General features: G+C 43.7%; 3 protein-coding genes across 6 annotated transcripts in view; all 3 read left to right on the top strand.

Annotated features, from left to right (window-relative positions):
• ADAP2 (ArfGAP with dual PH domains 2) overlaps positions 1-2,206 on the top strand; it is a 34,049-nt gene extending 31,843 nt beyond the window's left edge. Inside the window, exons 12-13 of one of the 4 annotated variants that reach the window (XR_010937513.1) lie at positions 1,163-1,226; positions 1,913-2,193. The gene's annotated coding sequence lies outside the window, so the exon portion shown is untranslated. Of the gene's footprint in view, positions 1-1,162 lie in introns of all 4 variants that reach the window. The other 3 variants (XM_067715825.1, XM_067715823.1, XM_067715821.1) reach the window with 3 other exon arrangements.
• On the top strand, positions 1,623-26,427 carry RNF135 (ring finger protein 135). The gene is given in 11 exon segments (XM_067716073.1): positions 1,623-1,627; positions 4,069-4,426; positions 7,943-8,009; positions 8,012-8,074; positions 10,995-11,002; positions 11,260-11,338; positions 11,341-11,421; positions 17,291-17,380; positions 18,902-18,962; positions 18,964-19,358; positions 19,361-26,427. Coding segments are annotated over 11 exon segments (1,266 nt in total). The 3' UTR covers positions 19,420-26,427.
• Positions 17,563-26,453, top strand: part of RHOT1 (ras homolog family member T1) — a 70,464-nt gene continuing 61,573 nt past the window's right edge. The window contains exon 1 of the mRNA XM_067715558.1: positions 17,563-18,361. The gene's annotated coding sequence lies outside the window, so the exon portion shown is untranslated. The remainder of the gene's footprint in view (positions 18,362-26,453) is intronic.

Here is a 26,453-nt window from a genome sequence, read left to right on the forward strand (position 1 = left end):
GGAAAGACAAATACTGTATGATCTCACTTAAGTGTGGAATCTAAAAAAGTTGAGTTCATAGAAATAGAGGGTAGAATGGTGGTAGCCATGGGCTGGGAGTAGGGGATATGGGGAGATGTTAGTCAAAGGGTAAAAACTTCCAGTTATATAATGAATAAATTCTGGGGAACTAATGTAAAACATGGTGATTATAGTTAACAATACTGTATTGTATACTTGCAAGTTGCTAAGAAAGTAACTCTTAAGTGTTCTCACTGTAAAAAACAAAAGTAATTATGTGACATGATGGAGGTGTTAATTAACCTTATTGTGGTAAGCATTTTGCAAAATACACATATATCAAATCATCGAATCATACACAATGTTAAATGTCAGTTATATCTCAATAAAGCTGCAGTGGGCAAGTAATGTTCATCCACAGATAAATGTGTTTTTAAAAGAAGATGGACCATCCATCTCATGAAGAGCTTTAATTCCAATAAAAATGTACTTTTTGTTTAACAATTATTTATATAAATTTACAATATTTTTTGTTTTGATTGATAGTAATAATTGCAATGATAATTCAATCCAGGAGAAAAATTTAACAAGAGACTTTTGGTCACAGGAAGTAAAAAAGAGGGACTTCCGTGGAGTTCCAGTGGTTAAGACTCCCTGCGGGTTCGACCCCTGGTCGGGGGAAGCAGGGCCAAAGAAGTAAAAAGGTTGAAAATTCAATATATGTACATATTTTTGTTGCAGAAAATTATAACAAAGTGACGAAAGTGATCACAAAGTTATAAAAGACTTTCGTCATAAAATATACTCCTTAGAATAGAGTTCTGTGAGGAAAGTGGAATGGAAATACAAGTTCAAGATGAAAGAATGATAAAATTTCTGATGTAAAGGAAGAAATTGTTCATGTATTTTTCCAGCTAGGGCTGACCCCTCCTACCCCTCCCTCCTTTCTTGTAACCACTGCATGTTTTTGCATAAAACTTTTAGGAGGTGTCCAAGAAAAAAAAGTTTGAAGACCACTGGTTAATCTACTCTTTCAAGAAATTTGGGGTGTAATGGAGAAGAGAAGGAGGGGTGGCTAGAGGGAGGCTTATATCAAAGGAAATTTTATTTGTTAAGATGGAAGATTTAAGCAAATGTGCCTGGAATTGTGCTTCTTTTCCAGAAAAGACAGGTGCAGAGAAGCTATGAGTTTACTTCAAATGAGAAGTCTCTGGAACAAAATCCAGGTAATCTATCAGTCAGGATAGGCTAGGTTATGCTGCAGCAACAAGCACCCACTAAATCTCAGTAACTTAAACATATCTCAGGTTTATTTCTCTCCTTTACTGCATGTCCTAGTGTGGGCCGGCAGGGGCCACCAAATTACGATTTCATCTCTATAGTTAGGGCAGCTGGCAGAAAAAGATGCAACGACTTACTAGCCTTTTAAGCTGATGTGAAGTTGACGTATTACTTCTATGTGTTTCAAGAGTGTCAGAGAAGTACCAATCCTACCAAGTGCCTAGACGGGGAAAGAGCTGGAAACTTGGATGAGCAGCGCTAAGGACTACTTCCTGTCATTTCCAGTATTGGAAATAGACACAAATTTGTATTATCTGGCACCTACTTTGACACCAGGCAATATGGGGTAAAATAAAATATAAGACATTTTTAGTTCATTTCAACAGATCACGGAGATACAGGCCCTGTTCTCTGCCATTCAGTTATTGCTGTGTAAGCCTGTAAGTTCCTTTGTCTCTTGGGGACTTTGCTCTTCCAAGCTCTTATATTTTCTACTTGTAATGCACTTGGGACTGGAATAAGAGAGGAGGAAGAGAGCAAGCCCCACCAGAGCCAGGCCTGTTACCTGAAGAAAACACACTTTGGGACTTTCCTGGTGGCACAGTGGTTAAGAATCTGCCTGCCAATGCAGGGGACACAGGTTCAAGCCCTGGTCCAGGAAGATCCCACATGCCATGGAGCAACTAAGCCCGAGTGCCACAACTACTAAGCTGGCACTCTAGAGCCCAAGAGCCACAACTATTGAGCCCACGTGCCACAACTACTGAAGCCTGCGCACCTAGAACCCTGTGTTCCACAAGAGAAGCCACTTGCAATGAGAAGCCCAGAGCAGCCCCTGCTCACTACAACTAGAGAAAGCCCAGGCGCAGCAACAAAGACCCAACGCAGCCAATAAATAAACAAATAAATGAATAAAAATTTTTAAAAATTAAATTATAAGAAAAAAAGAAAACAAACTTTAGTATTTTTGTCCTGAAGTCTATCGGGTAATGTGCTTTCAGTCAGCAGAGAGCAGTAAGGAAACAGTGGCTCACTTCTGCATTGTAATAGCGATTTTAAAAGTCTAGGGGTCACTCAACTTTGGCTGCACCATTAGAATCATCTGGGGGAGGTTTTTAAAAATACCCCGCTGGGGCTCCACCCAAGACAATGAAATCAGACTCTCTGGGAGTGGAGGCCAAACAACATCGGTATTTGTAAAGAGTTTCACAGCTCTCTGCACCGAGTATTCTTCAACCCCTCACTACTTGGAGTGGTTGGATGACACCTAGTGGGCGCATTCTCAGAAAAGAGTTCTTAAATCGAATCCACTCCTTTTCCTCCTCCCAAGAGTTGTTGGGGTATCTATCTATCTAATCTATCTTATCTATTATCTATCTACCTAATCTTTTTTTTTTTTTTTTGTGGTACGCGGGCCTCTCACTGTTGTGGCCTCTACTGTTGCGGAGCGCAGGCTCAGCGGCCATGGCTCACGGGCCCAGCCCCTCTGCGGCATGTGGGCTCTTCCTGGACCGGGGCATGAACCCGTGTCCCCTGCATCGGCAGGCGGACTCTCAACCACTGCGCCACCAGGGAAGCCCCTTCTATCTAATCTACCTGCCTATCCATTATCTATCTAATCTATTATCTATCTACCTATCTATTATCTATCTACCTATCTATCCAATCTATCTATCTAATTTATCCATCTATCATCTATTGCTCTATCTAATCTATTATCTATCTAATCCATCTACCTATCTATCCATTATCTATTATCTATCGATCTATCTTTACCTATCTATTATCTATCTAATCTATCTAATCTATTATCTATCTACCTATCTATCTAATCTATTATCTACCTATCTATCTAATCTATCTACCTACCTACCTGTCTATCTATCTACCTACCTATTATCTATCTACCTATCTATCCAATCTATCTATCTAATCTATCTATCTAATCTATCCATCTACCATCTATCACTCTATCTAATCTATTATCTATTTATTATCTATCTAATCTAATCCATCTACCTATTATCTATCTACCTATCTATTATCTATCGATCTATCTTTACCTATCTATTATCTATCTCTTATCTATCTAATCTATTATCTATCTACCTATCTATCTAATCTATCTATTACCTATCTACCTACCTATCTATTATCTATCTATTTAATCTACCTATCTATCTAATCTATTATCTATCTACCTATTATCTATCTAATCTATCTAATCTATTATCTATCTAATCTATCTAATCTATTATCTATCTACCTATCCAATATATCTATTATCTATCTACTTACCTATCTATTATCTATCTAATCTATTATCTATCTAATCTATCTATTATCTTTCTACCTATTTATTATCTACCTATCTATCTATATCTATCTATCTATCTATCTATCATCTATCTATCTATATCTTTTGGCCACACCGGGGGGCATGTGGGATCTTAGTTCCCCGACCAGCGGTCGAACCTGCTCCCCCTGCAGTGTTAGCGGGGGTCCCAACCACTGGACCGCCAGGGAAGTCCCAGGGTTGCACTTTGATGGGAATGGGGGACATCAAGCTAAAGAAAATCTTTGGGACATCAGTGGGTTTCTAACGGCCTGGGGCGAACGCATTTCCCAGCGCATAAATCAGCTTGCAAAAGGACTGGAAAAAAGGAATCAAGGGTGGACCCAAGCTGCAGCGAAGGAGGAGGGGACAGGGAGAGCGAGGGAGGAGCAGGAGGAGACGTAGCCGCAGGGCTGGCAGCCCCCGGCGTAGCCCTGACTTCCGCGCGCCAGCCCCGGGGGTGGGCGGAGCGGCGGCGGTCTGGGGACCAGGGCGGGCCTGGACGCCTGCCCGGCCGTCCCCATGTGACTGGCCGAGGACGACCTGGGCTGCATCATCTGTCACGAGCTGCTGGCCCGGCCCGCCAGGCTCTCCTGCGGCCACAGCTTCTGTCACAACTGCCTGATGGGTCTGTGGGGCGCAGGGCGCCACGGGTCCTGCCCCACCTGCCGCGAGGGCGCCGAGCGGCCGCTGCAGCTGCGGAAGAACACGATGGTGCAGGACCTGGAGGACAAGTACAGTCGGGAGGCACGCGAGCTGGAGGGCCCGAACCCAGCGCCCGGGCCCCCGCGCCGCACAGCGCAGCTGCCGGTAGGAAGGCGGGACCAGAGACTGCCCTCTGACCTCCATCCGCCCGCGCGCGCCGACTGCCTCCCATTATCCCCACGGCGCTTCCTCTCCTCCTGGTTGTATTTTCACGTTACTTTTCTCAGTCTGAACGTAGAACCCGTTATTTGGAAAGTTCAGAAAAATATGAAGAAGCAGAAAAAAAAAAAATCAAAATCAGAAATCCTATCAACCTAGGCGCTATCCACCCTGGCCTCTTTCCACTTATTTCCAGTCTTTCTGCACCCACTGTGTCTCTCTGACAATTTTTAATTGTGCTAAAATATGTTTACATTATATAACATAAAATTTGCCATTTAACCATTTTAAAATGTACAATTCAGTGGCATTATATTTACAGTGCCGTGCAACCATCACCACTATCTAGTTCCAAAACTTTTTCATCACCACAAACAAGCTTTGTACCCATGAAGCAATAATTTCTCCCTCCCCTGCCCTCCAGTCCCTGGTAACCTCTATTCTACTTTCTGTCTCTGTGACTTTGCCTACTCTAGATATTTCACAGAAGTGGAATCATACAATATTTGTCAGTTTGTTTCTGGCTTTGGCTTCTTTCACTTGCTATAATGTTTTCAAGATTCATTCATGTCGTAGCATGTATCCGAACTTCATTCCTTTTTGTGGCTGAATAATAATTCCCTTGTATGATTATACCACTTTTTTTTTTTTGAATCAATTCAAACATCGATGGACATTTGGATTGTTTCCACCTTTGGGTTATTGCGAGTAATGTTGCAGTGAACGTTGATGTACAAGTATCCGAGTTCCTATTTTCAGTTATTCTGGGTAGGAGTAGAATTGTTGGATCATATGGTAATTCTGTGTTTAACTTATTGAGGAACAGCCAAACTGCATTCCACAGCAACAACAATACTTTGCATTCCCATTAACAAAGTAGGATTCCAATTTTCCCCAACTTTTGCTCCTGGGACTTAGGTCTATTTGCTCCTGGTCTATTTGCTTCTGGGACTTAGGTTATTGTCTGTTTCCACCACAGTCTTTTGCCCCAGACACCTGCAAGTTTAACTCCGCTTGCAGAACTTCTGAGCAATACTCACCACCTTTCTGGTCTGAGCTCTGGGTTAGGTGAAACAAAGATAAGCACCCTGTGGCATTCCTTCAGGCAGCCCCCAGCCAGGTTAGAACAGACAGACACAATGGTTTGTGAATAAGATCTGCTCTGCTCCTTTGGGAACCAGGACCAGAGTTTCACGCTGGGAATTTTCAGTACCATCACTGAGCCAGGAAGGGAACGGGGCAAGAGCAAGTCAAAATGCCACAAAGCTTTCCTACTGCCAGGTTGTGCTTTTTTGAGTCAGTGTCTGCCAGAGTTCTGACAAAGTTGGTTCTGACAGTTTCTGCTTGTCTTGAGACGTTTCTCTCTCTGTGTGTGTGGGGGTGGGGGTGGGGGCGGGGTTGGTGGAGGGTAAAAGAGCTTGGAGCTATCCACTCCTCTTTTTTAAAAAAAATTAATTAATAGACTTTATTTTTTAGAGCAGTTCTAGGCTTACAGAAAATTGAGCAGATAGTACAGAAAATTCCCATATACACCTCATCGTTACCCTTATTATTAATATCTTGCATTAGTTTGGTACACTTGTTACAATTTATGAACCAATATTGATACGTCGTTATTAACTAAAATCCACAGTTTACATCAGGGTTCACTCTCTGTGTTGTACCGTTCTATGGATTTTGACAAATGCATGAAGTCATGTATCTGTAGTTAACAGTTTTATGCCTTGAAAATCCCCTGCATTCTGCCTCTTTGTACCCCCTCCCTCTCCCCAGCCCCTGGCAACCACTGACTTTTTGCTATCTCTTTAGTTTTGCGCTTTCTAGAATGTCGTATCTTTGGAATCACACAGTATCTAGCTTTTTCAGGCTAGCTTCTTTCATTAAACAAAATTAAGGTTTGTGGCTTGATAGCTCATTTTATTGTCAAATAATATTCCATTGCGTAGATGTCCCACAGTTTATCTATTCACCTTTTGATGGACATATTGGTTATTTTTTTTTTTTTTGCAATTATGAATAAAGCTGTTCTCTTCTTTTTGGTTATAAATACAGCATTGGGAGTCCCCTGGTGGTCTAGTGGTTAGGACTGGGCGCTTTCACTGCTGTGGCCCGAGTTCAATCCCTGGTCGGGGAACTGAGATCCTATAAACCAAGTGGTGCAGGCAATAAATAAATAAATACAGCATTATTCCTCAGGTCCTTAAAACCCTTTGTTAGTATAGCTTATAGTGACTGAATATACTTTCCATTGGCTTTTAAATTAAAATGATTGCCTATGGATGGTAGGATATCGGATAATTTAAAACATTTCTTCTTTCTCATTCTCTGTATTTTCTAAACTCACCACAATGAGTGTGCAGCTCTTTTATGGATGGAAAAAGCAACACACTTATTTTTTAAAGTTTTTAATTTGTTCAGGTGTCTAGATAAGGACTCCATTCCAGAATTCCAGCTGCCTGAATATTTAAGAGTGAGACCTGGAAATTTAAGAGCAAACAATTGTACCCGTGGTCAGCCACCTCCTCTATAAAATAGTCTGCATATGGCTTCCAAAACACATGCTATTTTGAGGGACGTCAGTGCTTCTTAGAGATGAAAAACTGGTTCTCCAGTTTTTGAGGTTCCAGCATAATTTAAAAAGTGAAAAATGTCCCTCCAAAGTTCTAAAAGCTCTGGTTTATTTAGAGGAAGATGATGAACATCTTGTATTTCTGTGGCTCTCTGTAGGACCTCTTTTGGAGGTAATGCAAATTTCTCCATTGAAGTCTGGGCCCCGCCTGCCTCAGATGACTGTGACCAGGTCTTGAGGGTGTTGCCAGAATGTGTTGGCTGCAAAACTTCCTCCCATTCCCAGCCAGGCAGCTGAGCAGATGAAGCTCCGGAAGTGGAGTGGTTTAGCATTCTCATCTGAATGTTTCTTTAAATGTGACGGATGTCAATAAACAAACAAAAAGAGTTTGCATCTGCACATCACTTTAAAGTCTCCAAGATCTTTTCATAGTCGATCCTTTTCACTGTTGAAGAAAAGGAGGAATGGTCGCTTTTATTTATGAAAGGAGTGATAAAGACACAGGACGAGTCAGTCAGAGTTGAGAGTGGAGCTGAAACCCGAGCCAAATGCCTTCCACTCACCTCATCAGCTGCCACCAGTGCTGCCAAACCTCCAGGCTCTCACCCTATTTCGTCTCTGACTTCCCCTGTTCAAAATGACCCCTAGGCTTCCCTTCATGCCTCACCCCCTCCCCCTCCCCCATCCTATGGATGAACTCTGGTTCTCTGTTATGGCCACTGGACCACCAGTAGGGGGAAATGGGCATGCCAAAGGTCCAGGGAGCTTACCTCCTTGCCCTCTAGACATTTTTGTCACTTCCTTGCCTGCCTCCTTTATCCAGTGTTTACAGCTCCCTCTGTCTAGAACTGGTTCCTGGGTCCAGCTTTGTGCTCTGCTTTGCTCTTTTAAAGGCGGTGGCACAGAAGAGCATCACAGAAGTTGGCTGGGGGCTCGCAGAGCTGGTGGAACGGCTTATAGATACAGGAGCCTTCAGAGTCAGAGACATCTCCCAGAATCTGAACCAGGCAATGAAATGAGCATTGGTAGGCTCATCTGGGAGAAGAAAGGATGTGCCAGGGGGTGGCGCTAGGGACAGCTCCCTGGGACAGCTAGGGAGCAACCTGAATTGGTTTGCAGTTGAAGGATGCGCTAAGTCCCTGTCTTTTACCATGCTCTTCACCACCAAACAGGGATGATCGGGAGTTTGGAATGCTTGAGGTGAGGTAAGAAGGCTTCAAGTGGGCTAGTTCTATCTTATCACTCCACCTAACCAGCTCTAAGATCACCCGTGACCTCTACGCAAATCCTGTAGATGTTCTAGCTCTTATCCTCATTGGCCTTTCAGCAGCCTTTGACACAGTCAACCACAACTTCATTCTTTTTTTTTTTAATTTTTAAAAATTTTTGTATAATTTTGAAAGGTTACGGTCCATTTACAGTTATTAGAAAATACTGGTTATATTTCCTGTATGTACAATATATCCTTGTAGCCTATCTTACACCCAACAGTTTGTTCCTCCCACTGCCCTATCTCTATATTGCCCCTCCCTCCCCTCTACCCACTGGTAACCACTAATTTATTTTCTATATCTGTGAGTCTGCTTCTTTTCACAACTTCATTCTTGAAGCTTTCTTTTCCCTTAGCTCTGGGACACGAGTCTTCCAGCCTTTCTGCATTTCTCTCCAGCTGCTCCTTTTCAGTCTGTTTTGCAGGTTTACTCTCCGCTGCTAAGCAGTGAGATGCTGGGATTCTTCAAGGCTGAGTTGTAGGTCGCTGTCTGTTCCCCCTACGTGGTCCTCTGCATTCCTGTGGTTTTAACTACCACCTCTGTGCACAAATATAGCTTCAGCCTGGACCCTTCTCTGAGTTCTGGTCTGGTGTCTTCCTTCTCATCTTCTCTTAGCATCTCAAAGACACATCGCACTTAATCCGTCCTGCACTGTTTCTCCTCTGGAATACCCCGTCTCAGCAACTGACCCTGTAGCCCTTCCAAGTGCACAAGCCAGAAACCTGGGAATCATGTCACCTCTTCCATCATCTGCCTAAACATCTCTTGAATCTATTTACTATTCTTTTTTTTAAAAAAAAAAAATTATTTATTTAATTTTTGGCTGCATTGGGTCTTCGCTGCTGCACGCGGGTTTTCTCTAGTTGCTGAGAGCAGGGACTACTCTTTGTTGCAGTGCGCCGGCTTCTCATTGTGGTGGCTTCTCTTGTTGCGGAGCATGGGCTCTAGGTGCACGGGCTTCAGTAGTTGTGGCACACGGGCTTCAGTAGTTGTGGCTCGCGGGCTCTACAGGGCAGGCTCAGTAGTTGTGGCGCACGGGCTTAACTGCTCTTTGACATGTCGGATCTTCCTGGACCAGGGCTCGAACATGTGTCCCCTGCATTGGCAGGCAGATTCTTAACCGCTGTGCCACCAGGGGAGCCCCCTATTTACTATTCTTCAGCTCCTTAAAGACGACTCTAATCCAATCCTATGACTATTTCTTGCCTGGATTTCTACCAAAGTCTTTTAATTGCTCTGATCTGTTCCCTCCAGAGTGTCACACTTCTTCCCATCACAGGGCCCACACCATGGAATGTTCTTCTTTTACTCTGTCATGTAGGTAGTGCCTGCTCATCCTTCAGACCTCAGCTAGATTATCACTTCCTTGGAGAAGCCTTCACTGATTTCCTTGAACAAGTCAAATCCCCTTATTACAGGCTCTTACGTATGATTCCATGTACCTTTCATTTGTAGCAGTTGTTACAGTTGTGACTTGATCATGATTGGCACCATAATTTATTAATGTCTTTCATCCCTCTTCCCTTGCACCGGACTCTAAGCTCTATGAGGGCAGTGACCTTAATGGCTTTTGTTCCTTTGTTCACTCTTGTATCCCCAAGCCTAACACAGTGCTTGGCACATAGTAAGCGCTCAACAAACACCCAGTGTATTTGAGTGAGTGAATAAATGGGTCCTCAGGGATGCAGTGTGTTAGGGTAGAAGGTCTGAGAGTCTGTCCATAAGTCCTGACATTGCCACTCACTAGTATTATGACCTTGGACAAGTCATTCCATCTTTCTGAGTCTCAGATTTCTATCTGTAAAACAAACAAAAATGATCCATGGCCTGCACCTCATTGGTTTAATGTGGAGATTTTTTTTTAAAGATCTTGCTTAAAAAAGTGCTTGAGCAATGTGAAAATGTGGGGCAATCAAATTAGCTATGACAATATAGTTAACCTCCATGAACTCCCTCTTTTGTAAAATGGGGATAATAAACCTATCTTGGAAAGTTGTTAGGCAAATTAGAGGTAAGCAGTGGAAAATATTCAGCAGGTGGTACCTACCCCTGTTATGATTGGCAAAAAGAATGGGAAATGGATTTTGCAAAGTTGGGAAGGAAAGTCAGGTGCTGAAGGTGGGAAGGTGGTGAGCAGATGAGAGTCTGTGTTGGGGAATAACAGGACCTGAAGTTAAAGAAAATCAGGGAGTGTGTGTTAGAGGCCCCAGAGAGCAGGGCCTGTATGCAGGCAACATGTTTGTCTTGGCCCTTAGGAAGAGTTATGATAGCAGTCTGGGGAAGATTATTTCAGCCTCTGTAGCTTATCTTAGTGACTGTCTGTATTATTTATTTTGTAAAGCCCCTATAAGATGGGCCTAAAATTTTCAAATGTTTTGGGGGTATGAGCTAAGAACCCCATATCTGTTGTACAAAATACTAGAAAATATATTGCAGTTGAAAAGACAAATGAAAATCATCCGTAACCCCATCACCAAGAAATCGCCATTCTCTGGTATTTTTGCCATACTGTGTATCATTCCAGATTGTTTTCAAGGCGCATACTTTGAGGACCTAACTATGTTTTGAAAAACCCGTTAGGAGGTAAGTAGAAAATTATAGATGGTTGGTAGAACTGGAATATATTTGTGGCCTCTCCCGTTGCGGAGCACAGGCTCCGGACGCACAGGCTCAGCGGCCATGGCTCACGGGCCTAGCCGCTCCGCGGCATGTGGGATCTTCCCGGACCAGGGCACGAACCTGTGTCCCCTGCATCGGCAGGCGGACTCTCAACCACTGCACCACCAGGGAAGCCCCGAACTGGAATATATTTGATGCATTCCTTAAGAGATATTCTTTTTTCCTTCTTCCTTCCTTCCTTCCTTTCTTCTTCTTCCTATTATTATTATTCTCCTTCTCCTTCTTCTTCTTTTTTTTTTTTTTAAATGATTCATCAGTAGGCTTTGTCAGATGGGGTGGACTTTTCCTTGGCTTCTCCAAAACTAGTGACTTCCAACACACCTGAGGGGAAAATGAGAGACATCTCCATGACCTTGAAGAGATCCAGGAAAAATTACAAGAAAACTTCATGTGGAAAGAGGCCCTTGAAGAACAAATGCAGGGTGAGTTGATTTTATTTGGTAGAGGAGGTTTAATTATGGAAGTTGGGGCAGCGTTCCGTGGCTTTGTTTTTTGGGGACAGGATCTGAGAGCCCAGCTGTGTTATCCCTGTGGTGTGAATGAGGAAGGAGTGGGCTGAGCTATTTTTGTGACTGGATGTGTTTTTGGACCTGACTGGAGGTGTGATGTATCACAGGCCCTTCATAGATAGAAACTCGTTTTCTAAGATCTATAAATCCAGAACCTAGATCTGATTTTGCTTGCTCACCGTGCATCTGTGTTATCTACCTGAGGAGATTCAGAAATAGGCAGCTTTTTATTTTTCACTAGTAAATGTCCTTATTAATGAAGCATGCAACTTTGTATATAGTTCTTCATAAATTCTACTCAACTGGGCTTCCCTGGTGGCGCAGTGGTTGAGAGTCCGCCTGCTGATGCAGGGGACACAGGTTCGTGCCCCGGTCCGGGAGGATCCCACATGCCGCGGAGCGGCTGGGCCCGTGAGCCATGGCCGCTGAGCCTGCGCGTCTGGAGCCTGTGCTCCGCAACGGGAGAGGCCACAACAGTGAGAGGCCCGCATACCGCAAAAATAAAAAAAAAAAAATTCTACTCAACTGTAATCTCTGGCCAGTGTGTTTAATAATAAAGGGTAACAATGTAGAAAACAACCTTTCTGTCCTGACTTTTAGGTTCGCTGTTGTTCAGTGGCTCAGGATTGAAAAACAATTCACACCTGCCCCTTAGACAAGTGCTCTGGTCTCCCTTGCCTCTGCCTCCTGACTCGGCCACGGCAGGCTTTGTATGCGTTAGAGACGTATCTCTTAGAGCTTTTAGATATTTAAATCATCTTGCTCTGTTAAAAAGTTTCTTATTTAAGTGGAGAAGCATGATTCCTTGGGAAAAGTTTCTTAAGGAAACCAGTTAGAGTACAGTTTATTAATTGTTCCAAAAATGATCTGAGAAATAAGGTGACCTCTTAGCTCCTGTGTGCTCCTAAATTTAGGATGGGTTCCTAATTTAAAATCTGAACTCGAGCTTTAAACTTGAGGATTAAATTTAAAAATTTTAATTCAAAAATCAAAAAATATAAAAAGACACAACAAAAGCGTTGTGTTCCTACTCTCGTCCAATTCTTCTTATTCCCCCAGTTAACCACCTTTACTAGTTTTCTTAAGTGTCCATTCAGAATTTACTTTTGTAAGTACAAGCAAACACAAGTTTATATTCTTATCTCCCCCAATCTTTTTTTTTTACACAAAAGTTAGCATATTGTATACACTGTTCTGCATTTTGCTTTTCTTTTTTTACTTAATATATCTTGATACCTTTACAAATCAGTATGGGTATGAACATCTCTTTGAGATCTTGCTTTCAATTCTTTTGTATATATGCCTACAAGTGGAATTACTGGATCATATGGCAATTCTATATTTAATTTTTTGAGGAATTAAGTATACATATTAAGTATTTTTAAAATTTAACTTAGAAAATTCAAGTATGCCTTAGCAAGTACAACGTTGATTATTTTGGTATTTTGATTTTGATTATTTGGACCAGTCCAGGACAGTTTTAAAACATAAGATCTGAATATATGCCTATTTCCTGAAACATCATTTCCTGAAGTTCTCACAAGATTGTTTTTAAGACAATAGATTAGTTATTCTTCAAGCCAGCACTTTAACAGCTGCTAAGCAATTTGACTGCCTCATCACAATGGTTTCCTTTGACCCTATGTAAACACACCATGAGCTGCCACGGAAATCAGGCAGCCTAAAGGGCACAGTGTTTCTTGAGTATAACCCGGGCCTCTCTGTAACACTAATAAGAATGCAGATAATCTCCAGGTTTGTTGGCCTATGTTTTTTTTTTCTTCCTTATATGTTCTTTTTGTGGCTTTGATATCTGTATTATGGTGACTTCATAATATTAATTAAAAATCTTTCCACCCTTAAAAAAAAAGCAGAATCCAAAGCCCATGGCCAGACTATTGAGTTAGCATCTCTGGGAGTAAGCCCCAAGGATTTGCATTTTTGACAACTTTGCAGGGGATTTTCATGCACACTAAAGTTTTGATAAGCATTTTGGTGTAGCTTACCCAGCAGGGGTGATTATTTGTAATACAAATTTAATTACTGAGGAGTACAGTTGACCCTTGAACAACATGGGGGTTAGGGGCACCAAACGCCTATACAGCCAAAAATCTGACTATAACTTTTTTCTTTTTTGTAAACAGGAGTCCTATTTTATTTTATTTATTTATATTTTTAATTAATTAATCTTTGGCTGCGTTGGGTCTTCGTTGCTGCACGTGGGGTTTCTCTAGTTGCGTCGAGCGGGGACTACTCTTCGTTGTGGTCCGTGGACTTCTCATTGCGGTGGCTTCTCTTGTTGTGGAGCTCGGGCTCTAGGTGCGCATGCTCCAGTAGTTGTGGCTCGCGGGCTCTAGAGCGCAAGCTCAGTAGTTGTGGCGCACGGGCTTAGTTGCTCTGTGGCATGTGGGATCTTCCCGGACCAGGCCTCGAACCCGTGTCCCCTGCATTGGCAGGCGGATTCTTAACCACTGTGCCACCAGGGAAGTCTTCACTATAACTTTTGACTGCCCCAAAACTTAACTACCAATAGCGTACTGCTGACTGGAAGCCTTACAGATAACATAAACAGTTGATTAACACATATTTTGTATGTTTTATGTATTATATACTGTATTCTTACAATAAAGTAAGCCAGAGAAAAAACTTTATTAAGAAAAGCATAAAGAAGAGAAAATACATTTACAGTACTCTGCTGTAGCTATCTATACTGTAAGTTTACATCATCTGTTTATGAGATGAATCGTCTGTCTGTCAGTATCTACATACACATTGTCTTATATGATAAAAAGCACTGAGGATGTTATACATATTACTAACACTAGACATCAAAAATGAAAAGATAATGCAAAAAAGAAAGACATCAAAAATGAAAAGATAATGCAAAAAAGATAATGCAAAAAAGAAACATTTATTTACAGGTGTAACTATTCATGCATTGATAACAAAGAAGCAACAGTATGCTTGCTTTGTGGTAGCCTAACCTATACACTAATGGATTAATCATTATAAAATTTTTATGGCATACAATATTACAGTCATATTCATAACACAGTATTAGGAACATTGTTATTTTTTTAAAACAAAACAGTTACCTATGATGGTAGGCTGATAGAGAGGGAGAGAAAGAAAACTGGAGAGAAGGAAAACTAACACACTACTAATTTTATATTAAATATCACTCACCTTATGCTTATGTAAGGAAAGGCTATCCACTTCAAAACAAGTCTTGCACGTGACGTTCTACACATATATTTTTGTGTATTTATTGATCCACATATATTTATTGATCCACATATATTTTTGATCCACATATATTTTTGTATATTTATTGAAAAAGATAAATGGACCTTCGCAGTTCAGACCTGTGCTATTCAAGGGTCAACTGTAATTTTATGCAGAACAATTCTGCTTAGAATGGTTTGTTCTTGAAATTATTATTTTAAATTCCCAAGGGATCCTGGCTACTTTAAAAAAAAAAAAAAAGCCTGTAGCTTATTCTCTTAGTAGAGAAATGAGATTCTTTAGATTCTGTTTTAAAGAAATTTCTCAGCAATTAAGTTTATATAACAAATATTTCTGGCAAATCAATTGTTTAATAAACTATCATTTTTTGTTCTTTTATGAAACCTATCATAATCAGTGGGTAAGCAGTTGAGTTTATACCCAGAGAGATTAACATATCAAAATACTTCATTTCTGTAATAGTTACCAGTGTCTTATTTAATAGCTACTCAATATTTATGAATGTACCTCATGTTTCTTTTTTTCTAAGTATTTTTTTAACATCTTTATTGGAGTATAATTGCTTTACAATGGTGTGTTAGTTTCTGCTTTTTAACAAAGTGAATCAGTTATACATATATATATGTTCCCATATCTCTTCCCTCTTGCGTCTCCCTCCCTCCTACCCTCCCTATCCCACCCCTCTAGGTGGTCACAAAGCACTGAGCTGATCTCCCTGTGCTATGCGGCTGCTTCCCACCAGCCATCTGTTTTACGTTTGGTGGTGTATATATGTCCATGCAACTCTCTCACTTTGTCACAGCTTACCCTTCCCCCTCCCCATATCCTCAGGTCCATTCTCTAGTGGGTCTGTGTCTTTATTCCTGTCTTACCCCTAGGTTCTTCATGACTTTTTTTTTCCCTTAGATTCCATATATATGTGTTAGCATACGGTATTTGTTTTTCTCTTTCTGACTTACTTCACTCTGTATGACAGACTCTAGGTCCATCCACCTCACTACAAATAACTCAATTTCGTTTCTTTTTTCTAAGTATTTTTAAGAACCAACCAGTCAAGTGTAGATTATTTTCTCTATCACTAGGGGAAAAACTTGTGTTAGCTAAAAAATGAAAGAAGTAGCTAGCAGTTCTTACAAACATTTTTAAAACTGTGATTAACGATAAGTAAAATCCTATCAGCTCAATAGAAAGAAGAGTGGTACCCCACGTAGATTTTGAGCATGGCTTCTTGAAGGGCAGCTCTCCTGCTCTCATGACCTAAGTGTTCACAGCCCACACCCTAGATAGGGCCTTCTGTCTCTTCTCAGTCTGACTCTTGGATTCACTTTATGCTGCTGTCACCTCAAGGTACAAATAGGGGAAAATTTCACCTTCACAGTCCATACTCTGACATTTCCCTTACTGTCCCTTATTCTACCTAACTATGGTCATTGCAAGCACATAGTAGTTTTAAGGTAACAATTAAACTTTAGTACAGTTTGGGATTAGCCGATGCAAACTGTTACATATAGAATGGATAAACAACAAGGTTCTACTGTGTAGCACAGGGAACTATATTCAATATCCTGTGATAAACCATAATGGAAAAGAATATGAAAAAGAATATATATATGTATAACTGAATCACTTTGCTTTACAGCAGAAATTAAAACAACGTTGTAAATCAACTATACTTCAATAAAAAAGAAACCCTCAATGTACACTGAGAGGTAATAGGTCCTAGCAGTTGTGATGAATCTCATGTTCCCCAGTTTTATAACAGTTTAAAGCACTGACCTGGGGGGCGTGGATATTCTGGGTGTCAGGGTGCCCGTGATCCCTTGCATGAGGCTGTGATCCCTTTATCATGCATATTGATAAATATGCATGAAAAACTTCCTATGTGCCTGGCGATGGGCTTGTGCTTAGAATACAGAGATGAACAAGGTCTCTGCCAGCAAGGAGCTTAGAACTCAGTGAGGAAACAGACAGTAAAAAAAAAAAAAAAGTCCATGGTAAGAACATGGGGCTGGATGTACCTAAGCTGGATGTACTGCCTGATCAAGATCTGATGATGAGGAGGACAAGCTGTATGTGCTGATCATGATGTTTGGATACTTTCTATTTGCCTTTTTTTGATGGGACTTTCTTCCCCTCCCAATTTTTTTTTTTTAAATGTCTCTCTCTCTCTCTCTCTCAAACGTCTCTCTCTCTCTCTCTCACTGTTCGTTGCTTTTTTAAAAAATAATTAATTAATTTATTTATTTTTGGCTGTGTTGGGTCTTCGTTTCCGTGCGAGGGCTTTCTCTACTTGTGGCAAGTGGGGGCCACTCTTCATCGCGGTGCGTGGACCTCTCACTATCGCGGCCTCTCTTGTTGCGGAGCACAGGCTCCAGACGCGCAGGCTCAGTAATTGTGGCTCACGGGCCTAGTTGCTCTGCGGCACATGGGATCCTCCCAGACCAGGGCTCGAACCCGTGTCCCCTGCCTTGGCAGGCAGATTCTCAACCACTGCGCCACCAGGGAAGCCCCTCTCCCAATTTTTTTGATTCCATAGTTGAACTCCCAGAAGCTCTGTCTTCCTCCTCATGCCCACTGCCTGACCAGAGCCACCTGGCACCCAAGAGGGCTTCCTCGTTCGCTCAATGTAAGTATGTGGTCTGCTTACAACCTGGGTTTGACCTGCTTCAGCAAGGAGCTGCAAGAGCGTGCTGTGTCCATCTCTCTGCTGTTAGGCTCACTCCTTGGCTAGTTCCCCCACACCTGGCCCCTCTCCATGGGGACCTGATCACAAAGATAAAAGGAGTTGAAGACTCCCAAATTCCAGGCTAAGCCAGACCCATGAGCACTCAGAACCCAGGCAACTTTGGGCATCCATGCTGGGGCCACCATTTACTGCCAACTGCCAATCCCCCAACCTGTTTAACTACCATCACTGTCCGAGTCTGGAGTGGTCCTTGTGAGCACGGATCCTGGAGCCAGACTGCTTGGGTTTGACTCCCAGCTCCTCCTCTCACTAGCTGTGTGATCTTGGACAAGTCACGTAATCTCTCAGAGCCTCAGTTCCCTCATCTGTAAGATGGGGATAATAGTACTTACTTCCCTTGTGGGATTGTCATGAGGCTGAATGAATGTGTGTAAGTATGAGCCTAGAGTAGGAATGCTGTGTATTAGTAATTATTTACTCCCTTAAAAGAAAACATTATGAAATATACAAAATGAATGACATGATCCTTAATCAGGAAGATCATGTGTAAGTGGAGAGATATAAACAGCCATGGTCATCAATCACTGTACTACAGGTAGAAGATGGTAAGTATCATAAGAGATCAGGTAAAGTATTAGGGAAAAAGCAAGATGTGACTTTTTTTTTTTTTTTTTTTTTGCGGTACGCGGGCCTCTCACTGTTGTGGTCTCTCCCGTTGCGGAGCATAGGCTCCGGACGCGCAGGCTCAGCGGCCATGGCTCACAGGCCCAGCCGCTCCGCCGCATGTGGGATCTTCCTGGACCGGGGCACGAATCCACGTCCCCTGCATCGGCAGGTGGACTCCCAACCATTGCGCCAACAGGGAAGCCCCAAGACGTGACTTTTGCTGGGGCAGGGGGCTTCCTGAAAGAGGGCTAATGGGTAAGTAGAAATTAAGGTGAGAAAGGAGGGTATTGTTACTAGAACAACATCAAGGGTATGTATAACAAGGTCCTACTGCAAGTTGATGCACCAATATATTTTTTTAAAATTTATTTTGGCTGTGTTGGGTATTCATTACTACACACGGGCTTTCTCTAGTTGCGGCGAGCGGGGACTACTGTTCGTTGCAGTGCACGGGCTTCTCATTGCAGTAGCTTCTCTTGTTGCGGAGCACGGGCTCTAGGCGCACGGGCTTCAGTAGTTGTGGCACACAGGCTTCAGTAGTTGTGGCACACGGGCTTAGTTTCTCCGTGGCATGTGGGATCTTCCCGGACCAGGGCTTGAACCTGTGTTCCCTGCATTGGCAGGCAGATTCTTAACCACTTTGCCACCAGGAAAGTCCCTTGATGCACCAGTTTTAATGCCAGGATGTGTAAAACTTTATCACACTCAAAGACACAAATCTGCCTTTTGCTATTTGAAGACCTCTTAGCATGAACCATCAGAGGTGGCTAGTCCTGTTCTGGTTTTTTTCCCCAGGGGTCATCAATCCAACCTTTGACCTAGGGAGCCTCTCCTGTAGCCTGGAGGTGTCCAAGGATCACTGTATCTCACCGCCCACAGCCCTATCCCTGGAGTCATGAGAGGTTTCCCTCCTGCCAGGCCTTATGTTCCCAGGCTCTCTCTTCTGGGCAGCAGTACTGGGAAGTGGACACTCAGCGATGTAGCCACTGGGCAGTTGGGGTGGCTTCCTGGGGGATGAGGCATGACCAGATCCTGGGAAGGACCAGGGACTCCTGGTATGTAGAGTGGAAAGGGACTAGCCAGCTCTCTGCATGGGACATGGTCAAGAAAACTGTCCTTGGCTCAAACAGACCTAGTGTGGTGGGCATCTGGCTGGACCTTGAGGAGGGAAAGCTTGCCTTCTATTCCGTGGCTGATCAAGTGAAGCTCGTCTCTGAGTGCCCAGTCTCTGCTGCCTTTCCTCTGCACCCTGCCTCTGGCTGTATGGCTTATTCCCTGGAAGCTCTCTGACTATGAGGCAAATAAACGTATAAACATTCCCTTGGTGTTAAACCATGTTGATTTCCTGGTCTCTCTGCCTTCAAGCAGGGAGTCAACTTGACTCAAGTTAACATCCCGCTTCCAAAGTTAAGGGATGCAAAGTAAATGTTTAACCCAGCAGGCTTGCATTGTTCAAACCCTGGCGGACCGGTTACAAGAAAGGACAGGCTCTTGAGTGGGAGATAGTATCTAAGCCCTTGGAATATCCTGCCTGATAAGAGTGTGTTTATCTGAGGGCCTTGGGCCACACAGTATCAGCTTGATTTCTGGAAGGGCTGGAAACTAAGGTCAGCCACTTGGGCGGTGAGTCTGCCTGCATGACCGACCGCCAGTCAAAGCCTTGGGCACCAAGACTTGAATGTGCTTCCCTGGTTGGCAGTATTCCGTGTGTGTTGTCATACGTCATCCTGGGAGCATTAAACATTGTCCCCATAACTCCACTGAGAGAGGAGTGAGTGGGCTCTCTTGGCCTCTGCCCTATGTGCCTTTTTCTGTTGCTGGTTTTAACCTGTATCCTTTCACTGTAATCATCTGTAACCGTAAGTATAACAGCTTTGCTGAGTTCTGTGAGTCCTTCTAGTGCATCACTGAAAATGAGATTGATTTTAGGGGACCCCCCCCTACACACACACAAGGGGCGTGCTATCAATTGCTGTGTAATACTATTATCACACATTCAGTGGTTGCAAACAACACATATTTATTCTCTCGCAGCTTCTGTGGGCCAGGCGTCAGGATACAGCTTAGCTGAGGCCTCTGTTTTGGAGTCTCACAAGCTGCAGTCAGGGTGTGAACTGGGGCCGGGTGACATCTGAGGCTCCACTGGGGAAGGATCTGCTTCCAAGCTCACGTGGTTGTCGGCAGGCTTCAGTTCCTTGTGAGTTGTCAGACTGAGGACCCCCCTCAGTTCCTTACTTGGTGGGCCTCTGCAACATGGCTGCTTACTTCTTCAAAGCCAACAAGGGAGATCAAGTTTCCTAGCAAGGTGGACATTAAGTCTTATATAATGTAATCACAGGGACATATAATCACACGTATGCCATCACCTTTGCCTTATTCTATTGGTTAGAAGCAAGTCACAGGTCCCGCCCACATTTAAGGGGTTGGGGTTCACAAGGGCATGAATACCAGGAGGTGGGGGGGGTCCTTACAGTCTGGCTGGCACACGGTCTCATCTCATACTTGATTTCCCCTATTTTTTAGAATCATTTTATTATATTAACAGAATGGACAGAGAAAACTACACAAAACACATGTGCAGTGTAAGGAATAATAATTATTATTATTATTAAACACAGTTGTAACTACCTTTCAGGTCAAGAAATAAAGCCTTGGGCTTCCCTGGTTGCCCAGTGGTTGAGAATCCACCTGCCAATGCAGGGAATACAGGTTCGAGTCCTGGTCTGGGAAGATCCCACATGCCTCAGAGCAACTAAGCCCGTGCGCCACAACTACTGAGCCTGTGCTCTAGAGCCCATGAGCCACAACTACTGAGTCCACGTGCCACAACTACTGAAGCCCGCATGCCTAGAGCTCATGCTCCACAAGAGAAGCCACCGCAATGAGAAGCCCACGCACCGCAACAAAGAGTAGCCCCCGCGCGCCGCAACTAGAGAAAGCCCACACACAGCAACAAAGACCCAATGCAGCCCAAAAATAAATAAATAAATAAATTTATAAAAAAAAAAGAAAGAAAGAAAACCTTGCTGCCCACCCCAGATGCTCTTTCATGTGCCCCATTCCAATCACAAAACCCTCCGTCCACCTGAAAGGCATCCTGACTTTTATAGTAATCACTTACTTGCATTTCTTTAGAGTTTTAGCACGCAAACATGCATCCCTAGCATAAACCCTAAAAAACCCTGATATATCTTTTTCTTAATGGCTTTGTTGAGATATAGTTTACATACTATAAAATTCACCTATTTAAAGTGTACAAATCAATGTGTTTTAGTATGTTTACAGAGTTGTGAAACCATCACCATAATCTAATTTTAGAACATTTTCATCACCCCCAGGAAGAACCCTCATACCCTATCAACAGTTGATATGTCTCTGAAGTCTCCTGATCTACAGCCTTCCCCTCCCTTTCTTCTCCTTACGATTCATCTGTAGGCTGTCAGGCTCTGTTAGCACCTGTTGGAGAGGTGGAAGTCCAGCTCTGTTGGATGGGTTGAGCAGAAAGCCTTGCCACACAAACCAGCCAGACAATCTTTGATGGTGCCTTTCACTTCTTTGCCTCTCTTTCCCCTGTAAAATGGAAATAATTATTATTCGCCCTTCCTTGCCTTCCTCAAAGGGTTGCTGAAAGAATTGATGTAATAGATGAGGACACTGGAAGAATGCCAGGGTGATTATAACCACAGCAAAAATGACATAACTATATTTTCATATCACACATCTTGATCTCTAACATCTGTAGATTCACACCTAATTTCCACAGGAATCCTCGAAAACAGGAGCAAGCAGGAGTCTTCCCCTGTGATCTGCTCATTTACTCTCTGAGCCTCGTGACCACCCTGCGTGATGAGTGTTACCATCTTTCTGTCAACATACGAGGGAAGGGTGGGGGTCCTGGACCGGTTGAGGGCTTTGTGCAGGGCCAGTCAGCCGAGCGTGGCAGAGCTGGGAGCTGGCCCAGTGTTCCCAAAGTCAAGTCTCTTAACCTTAATACCCTCTGATAAGGTCCCAGTCGAGACCAGGACCTGGGCATCCACTTTGATAGGACACAGCTCTCAAGCCACGAGGTGCTCTTTTTTTCTTGTTGTGGGTGGCAGTTCTCAGTGTAGTGGCCTTGAGTTGCCTAAGCAGGGACAGGGCCTCTCTGTGCCAGGTGACCATTCAAAGGCTCTCTGTTCTCACTTTGTGCATTATGGAGCCTTTATCTTCTCACCCAGAGTCACCTTGATGTTTGCCTTTTGAAAGTGCCAAGAATTTAGAGGCCAGGGTTTTAGCTTCTTAGGTCCTTTGATTAAATACCATCCTTTCAGGTGGTTTGGATAATGGGGCCTCTGTCCGCGTGGGGTTTATTGGCTGGCCACGTGATTTCCCCAAGCTGCAGCCAAAGCACAAGAATCATAGACGTGGGGAACAAAGGTTATCATTTCTGGCTTCCTTGCTTTTGTCTCACGTTTTCTGTCAGCATATCCCTTCCAGTACACTGTGGAAAATAGCACCCTTCACTCAAACAAAACAGAAAATGCTCCCAAGGAGAAGAACTGAAGCTGAAATGCCAGTGGATGAAGGGACCTCTCACTGGGGTCTACACCGTGTGGGGGACGAAGTCATCCACCGTGGACCAAGCCAGACGTCCCATCAGGGGCTCCTGGGGCAGCCGCTCACCCCATCTGGAGATGTTTCTCTCAAACATCTAAGTGGTTGTACCCATTTTTGGGGTCTAGGGCTTTGGGTTCCTGGAAGAACCACCTGCTAAGCAGGAAGCCACCACCTTCTTAAGGCTCACAACAACCTCTAATACAGTTACACCTATCTGTCCCTTGCTTCTCCCTCAAGTACATTTTTTTTTTTTTTCCCGAAGAGTTTAATTTGAAGACTTTATTTCCTAGCTGATTGCAGAAACAAACCACAAAGTGAAACAGTGCTGCTCTCTGGGGAGACCTCTCAGGCTGCCTTGCGCAGTTCAAGGGAGAAGTCCCTTCCCCAGGGGGCACTTGGGGATTTTGACAGGAAAAGGGGACTCTTCCCTGGTATATGTTCAGCTCCATCACCCCCTACTCTTGCTGAGCCCTTAGCCCCAAATTCATCCTCATTCATAATTGCTCAAAACCCTAATCACTGGGTCCTTCCAGACAACTGCAGTCTTCTTTAATTATACATACTTAGGTTATGCTGAAGATTTTAAAAATATATTTATTTATTTTTATTTATTATTTATTTAGACTGTGCCGGGTCTCAGCTGTGGCATGCGGGCTTCTTAGTTGCCACATGCACGAGGGATCAAACCTGGGAGCTCTGCATTGGGAACGTGGAGTCCTACCCACTGGGCCACCAGGGAAGTCCCTGAAGATTTGTTTTGATTTGGGATTTATCTTCCTAACCAGCCATAGGGTTTTTTTTGTGTGTTTTTTTTTAACATCTTTATTGGGGTATAATTGCTTTACAATGGTGTGTTAGTTTCTGCTTTATAACAAAGTGAATCAGTTACATATATACATATGTTCCCATATCTCTCCCTCTTTCGTCTCCCTCCCTCCCACCCTCCCTATCCCACCCCTCCAGGTGGTCACAAAGCACCGAGCCGATATCCCTGTGCCATGTGGCTGCTTCCCACTAGCTATCTACCTTACGTTTGTCAGTGTATATATGTCCATGCCTCTCTCTCGCCCTGTCACAGCTCACCCTTCCCCGTCCCCATATCCTCAAGTCCATTCTCCAGTAGGGCTGTGTCTTTATTCCTGTCTTACCCCTAGGTTCTTCATGACATTTTTTTTCTTAAATTCCATATATATGTGTTAGCATACGGTATTTGTCTTTTTTATTCTGACTTACTTCACTCCGTATGACAGACTCTAGGTCTATCCACCTCATTACAAATAGCTCAATTTCGTTTCTTTTTACAGCCATAGGTGTTTTAAGGACAGGGTTTCTTAAGCTTCAGCCTTTCATGTGCCATGATTCTTGTTACATCTGCATATTCCCTGTACTTTTTTTTTTTTTTGGCAGTGCAGCCTGGCTTGTGGGATCTTAGCTCCCGGACAAGGGATCGAACCCGGGCCCCCTGCAGTGGAAGTGCGGAGTCCTAACCACTGGACCAGCAGGGAATTTCTGTCTCGTGTACCATGTTTTACTTAATATTTTTCCTAAATCAACTCACATCTCCCCTTTTAGGTACATGTATTTCAAAAGGAAACTTTAAAATATTTATATAAATGAAAACCAGAATCATGTGTCTTAATTAGAGGGATAAGCCTAAATGTATGTTTCAAGAAAAACAAAACAATGACTAGCTTGGTACCGTTGTCTGTCTAAGTTTCTGAACCTGAAGTGGGCTTGCCCTCTCCCTCTCTTTCTCTCTCTCTCTCTCTGGCTCAAAAGAAGATTATCAGGTATTTAAGATTTACTGAGGATTTCACCTTGACTTAATCAGGATGGAAAGAAAATAGAAAAAGGAAACCTTTCTGTCCACAAGAGTCACTGTTTCTGACGTCCCTGCACAACTTTTACACCTCTTATTCCACCACTTTGCGAAACGTGATTCTAAGAGATTGGTCTGGTGCAATATGGAAGACTGTGTCTTCCTTCCGTGTGAAGGGAAATTGTTTCACCTTTATTCTTCAAAATAAATACACCCTGGGGGAGAAAAACTTATGGCTTTGGTCAGTGACAATCTCCAGGACACAATGTCTTGGAGTTACCATAGGAGCTTTTCTGATACCACCTTCTGCACAATTAGTCACCAAGTTCTGACCCTCGATTCTGCTTTCTCAAATCATTTCAACTCTGGCCCCCCCCTTCCCTCTGCATCTGCTCTCTGGTTCAGACTCCCATCACATCTCTCCCAGGTTATTTTAATTTATTTATTTTTGTCTGAGTTGGATCTTCATTGCTGCGCATGGGCTTTCTCTAGTTGCGGCGAGTGGGGGCTATTCTTCATTGCGGTGCGCGGGCTTCTCATTGCGGTGGCTTCTCTTCTTGCGGAGCATGGGCTCTGGGCGCGTGGGCTTCAGTAGTTGTGGCTCGTGCCTCTAAAGCGCAGGATCAGTAGTTGTGGTGCACAGGCCCACCTGCTCCGCAGCATGTGGGATCTCCCCGGACCAGGGCTCAAACCCGTGTCCCCTGCATTGGCAGGTGGATTCTTAACCACTGTGCCACCAGGGAAGCCCTCTCCCGGATCATTTTAATGCGAGCTCCTCTATCTCTAGTCAGAAGCCCCCTTCCCATCCATTCTCAGTCTGCTAATGTGAACTTTCCAAAATGGAAGTCAGATCATGTCACTCCCCTGCTTAAAACTCCCCAGTGCTCCCCACCTACAACAGGAAGTTCTGCTTCCTGTTTCTGCTCTTACCTACCTATAGCCCCCATTTGCTGTCATCCCCCAACATACACCCTCCACCCCAGCCTCCCTGCTTTGTGTCACACTATGTACTTTTGCAATTCTGGTTTGCTTTGCCTGGAGTGTCCCCCAACCCCCCTTGTCCAGAGTTGAAAACTGTTTACCCAGAGTGGATCTGGTTTCCACCAAGAGGACTGGAGTCTTTCACTGTCACTGTGTCTAACGTGGCAACATGTGCACAATGAATTTTAATCAGATCAAAGCTGACTCACTAATTGTAGAAGCAGGTACTGGAAGGCCACTCAGGCTAAAATCATGGTCATTTTCCTAGGAGCTTTCTGGGGATATTTTCAGTTTTGCTGGGTTAAGGCATTGTGTTGCCTGGGAGGTTGTCTGTGAACACAGCCAGACAGGGAGAGCAGATTACTGGAAGGAGTGGGACACAATCACACAAGTCTGGCTGGTTTTGGCTAGGGGTGGGATGGGGAGAGAGGAGGTAGAAAGATTTACATTATGGGCTTCCCTGGTGGTGCAGTGGTTGAGAGTCCGCCTGCCGATGCAGGGGACATGGGTTCGTGCCCCGGTCCGGGAAGATCCCACATACCACGGAGCAGCTGGGCCCGTGAGCCATGGCCGCTGAGCCTGCGCGTCCGGAGCCTGTGCTCTGCAACGGGAGAGGCCACAACAGTGAGAGGCCCGTGTACCACAAAAAAATAAATAAATAAATAAAATAAAGATTTACTCTGTACCAAAGCATTGGACTTTTCTGCTCCACTAGATCAGGCTCGGCAGGAAAAGGAGGAAGTCTTCCTGGAAGGAGTGGGAGACCAGAGTGAAGATGGATGCCACTTTGGGTTTAATTTGAGAGACCAAAGATAGATGGGTCTGAAGAGTGGGACCAATGCCAACCCATCTAATTTGGACTCCTGCCCAGGACTGTGTCTAACTCACCAGAGACAAGCCTCTTGTGCCACCCAATGTCAGTCATTTAACACACACTATATCTTCTCCCCA

Source organism: Pseudorca crassidens, chromosome 19 (genome assembly GCF_039906515.1).
Source record: "Pseudorca crassidens isolate mPseCra1 chromosome 19, mPseCra1.hap1, whole genome shotgun sequence".
Classification (NCBI taxonomy): Eukaryota; Metazoa; Chordata; class Mammalia; order Artiodactyla; family Delphinidae; genus Pseudorca; species Pseudorca crassidens.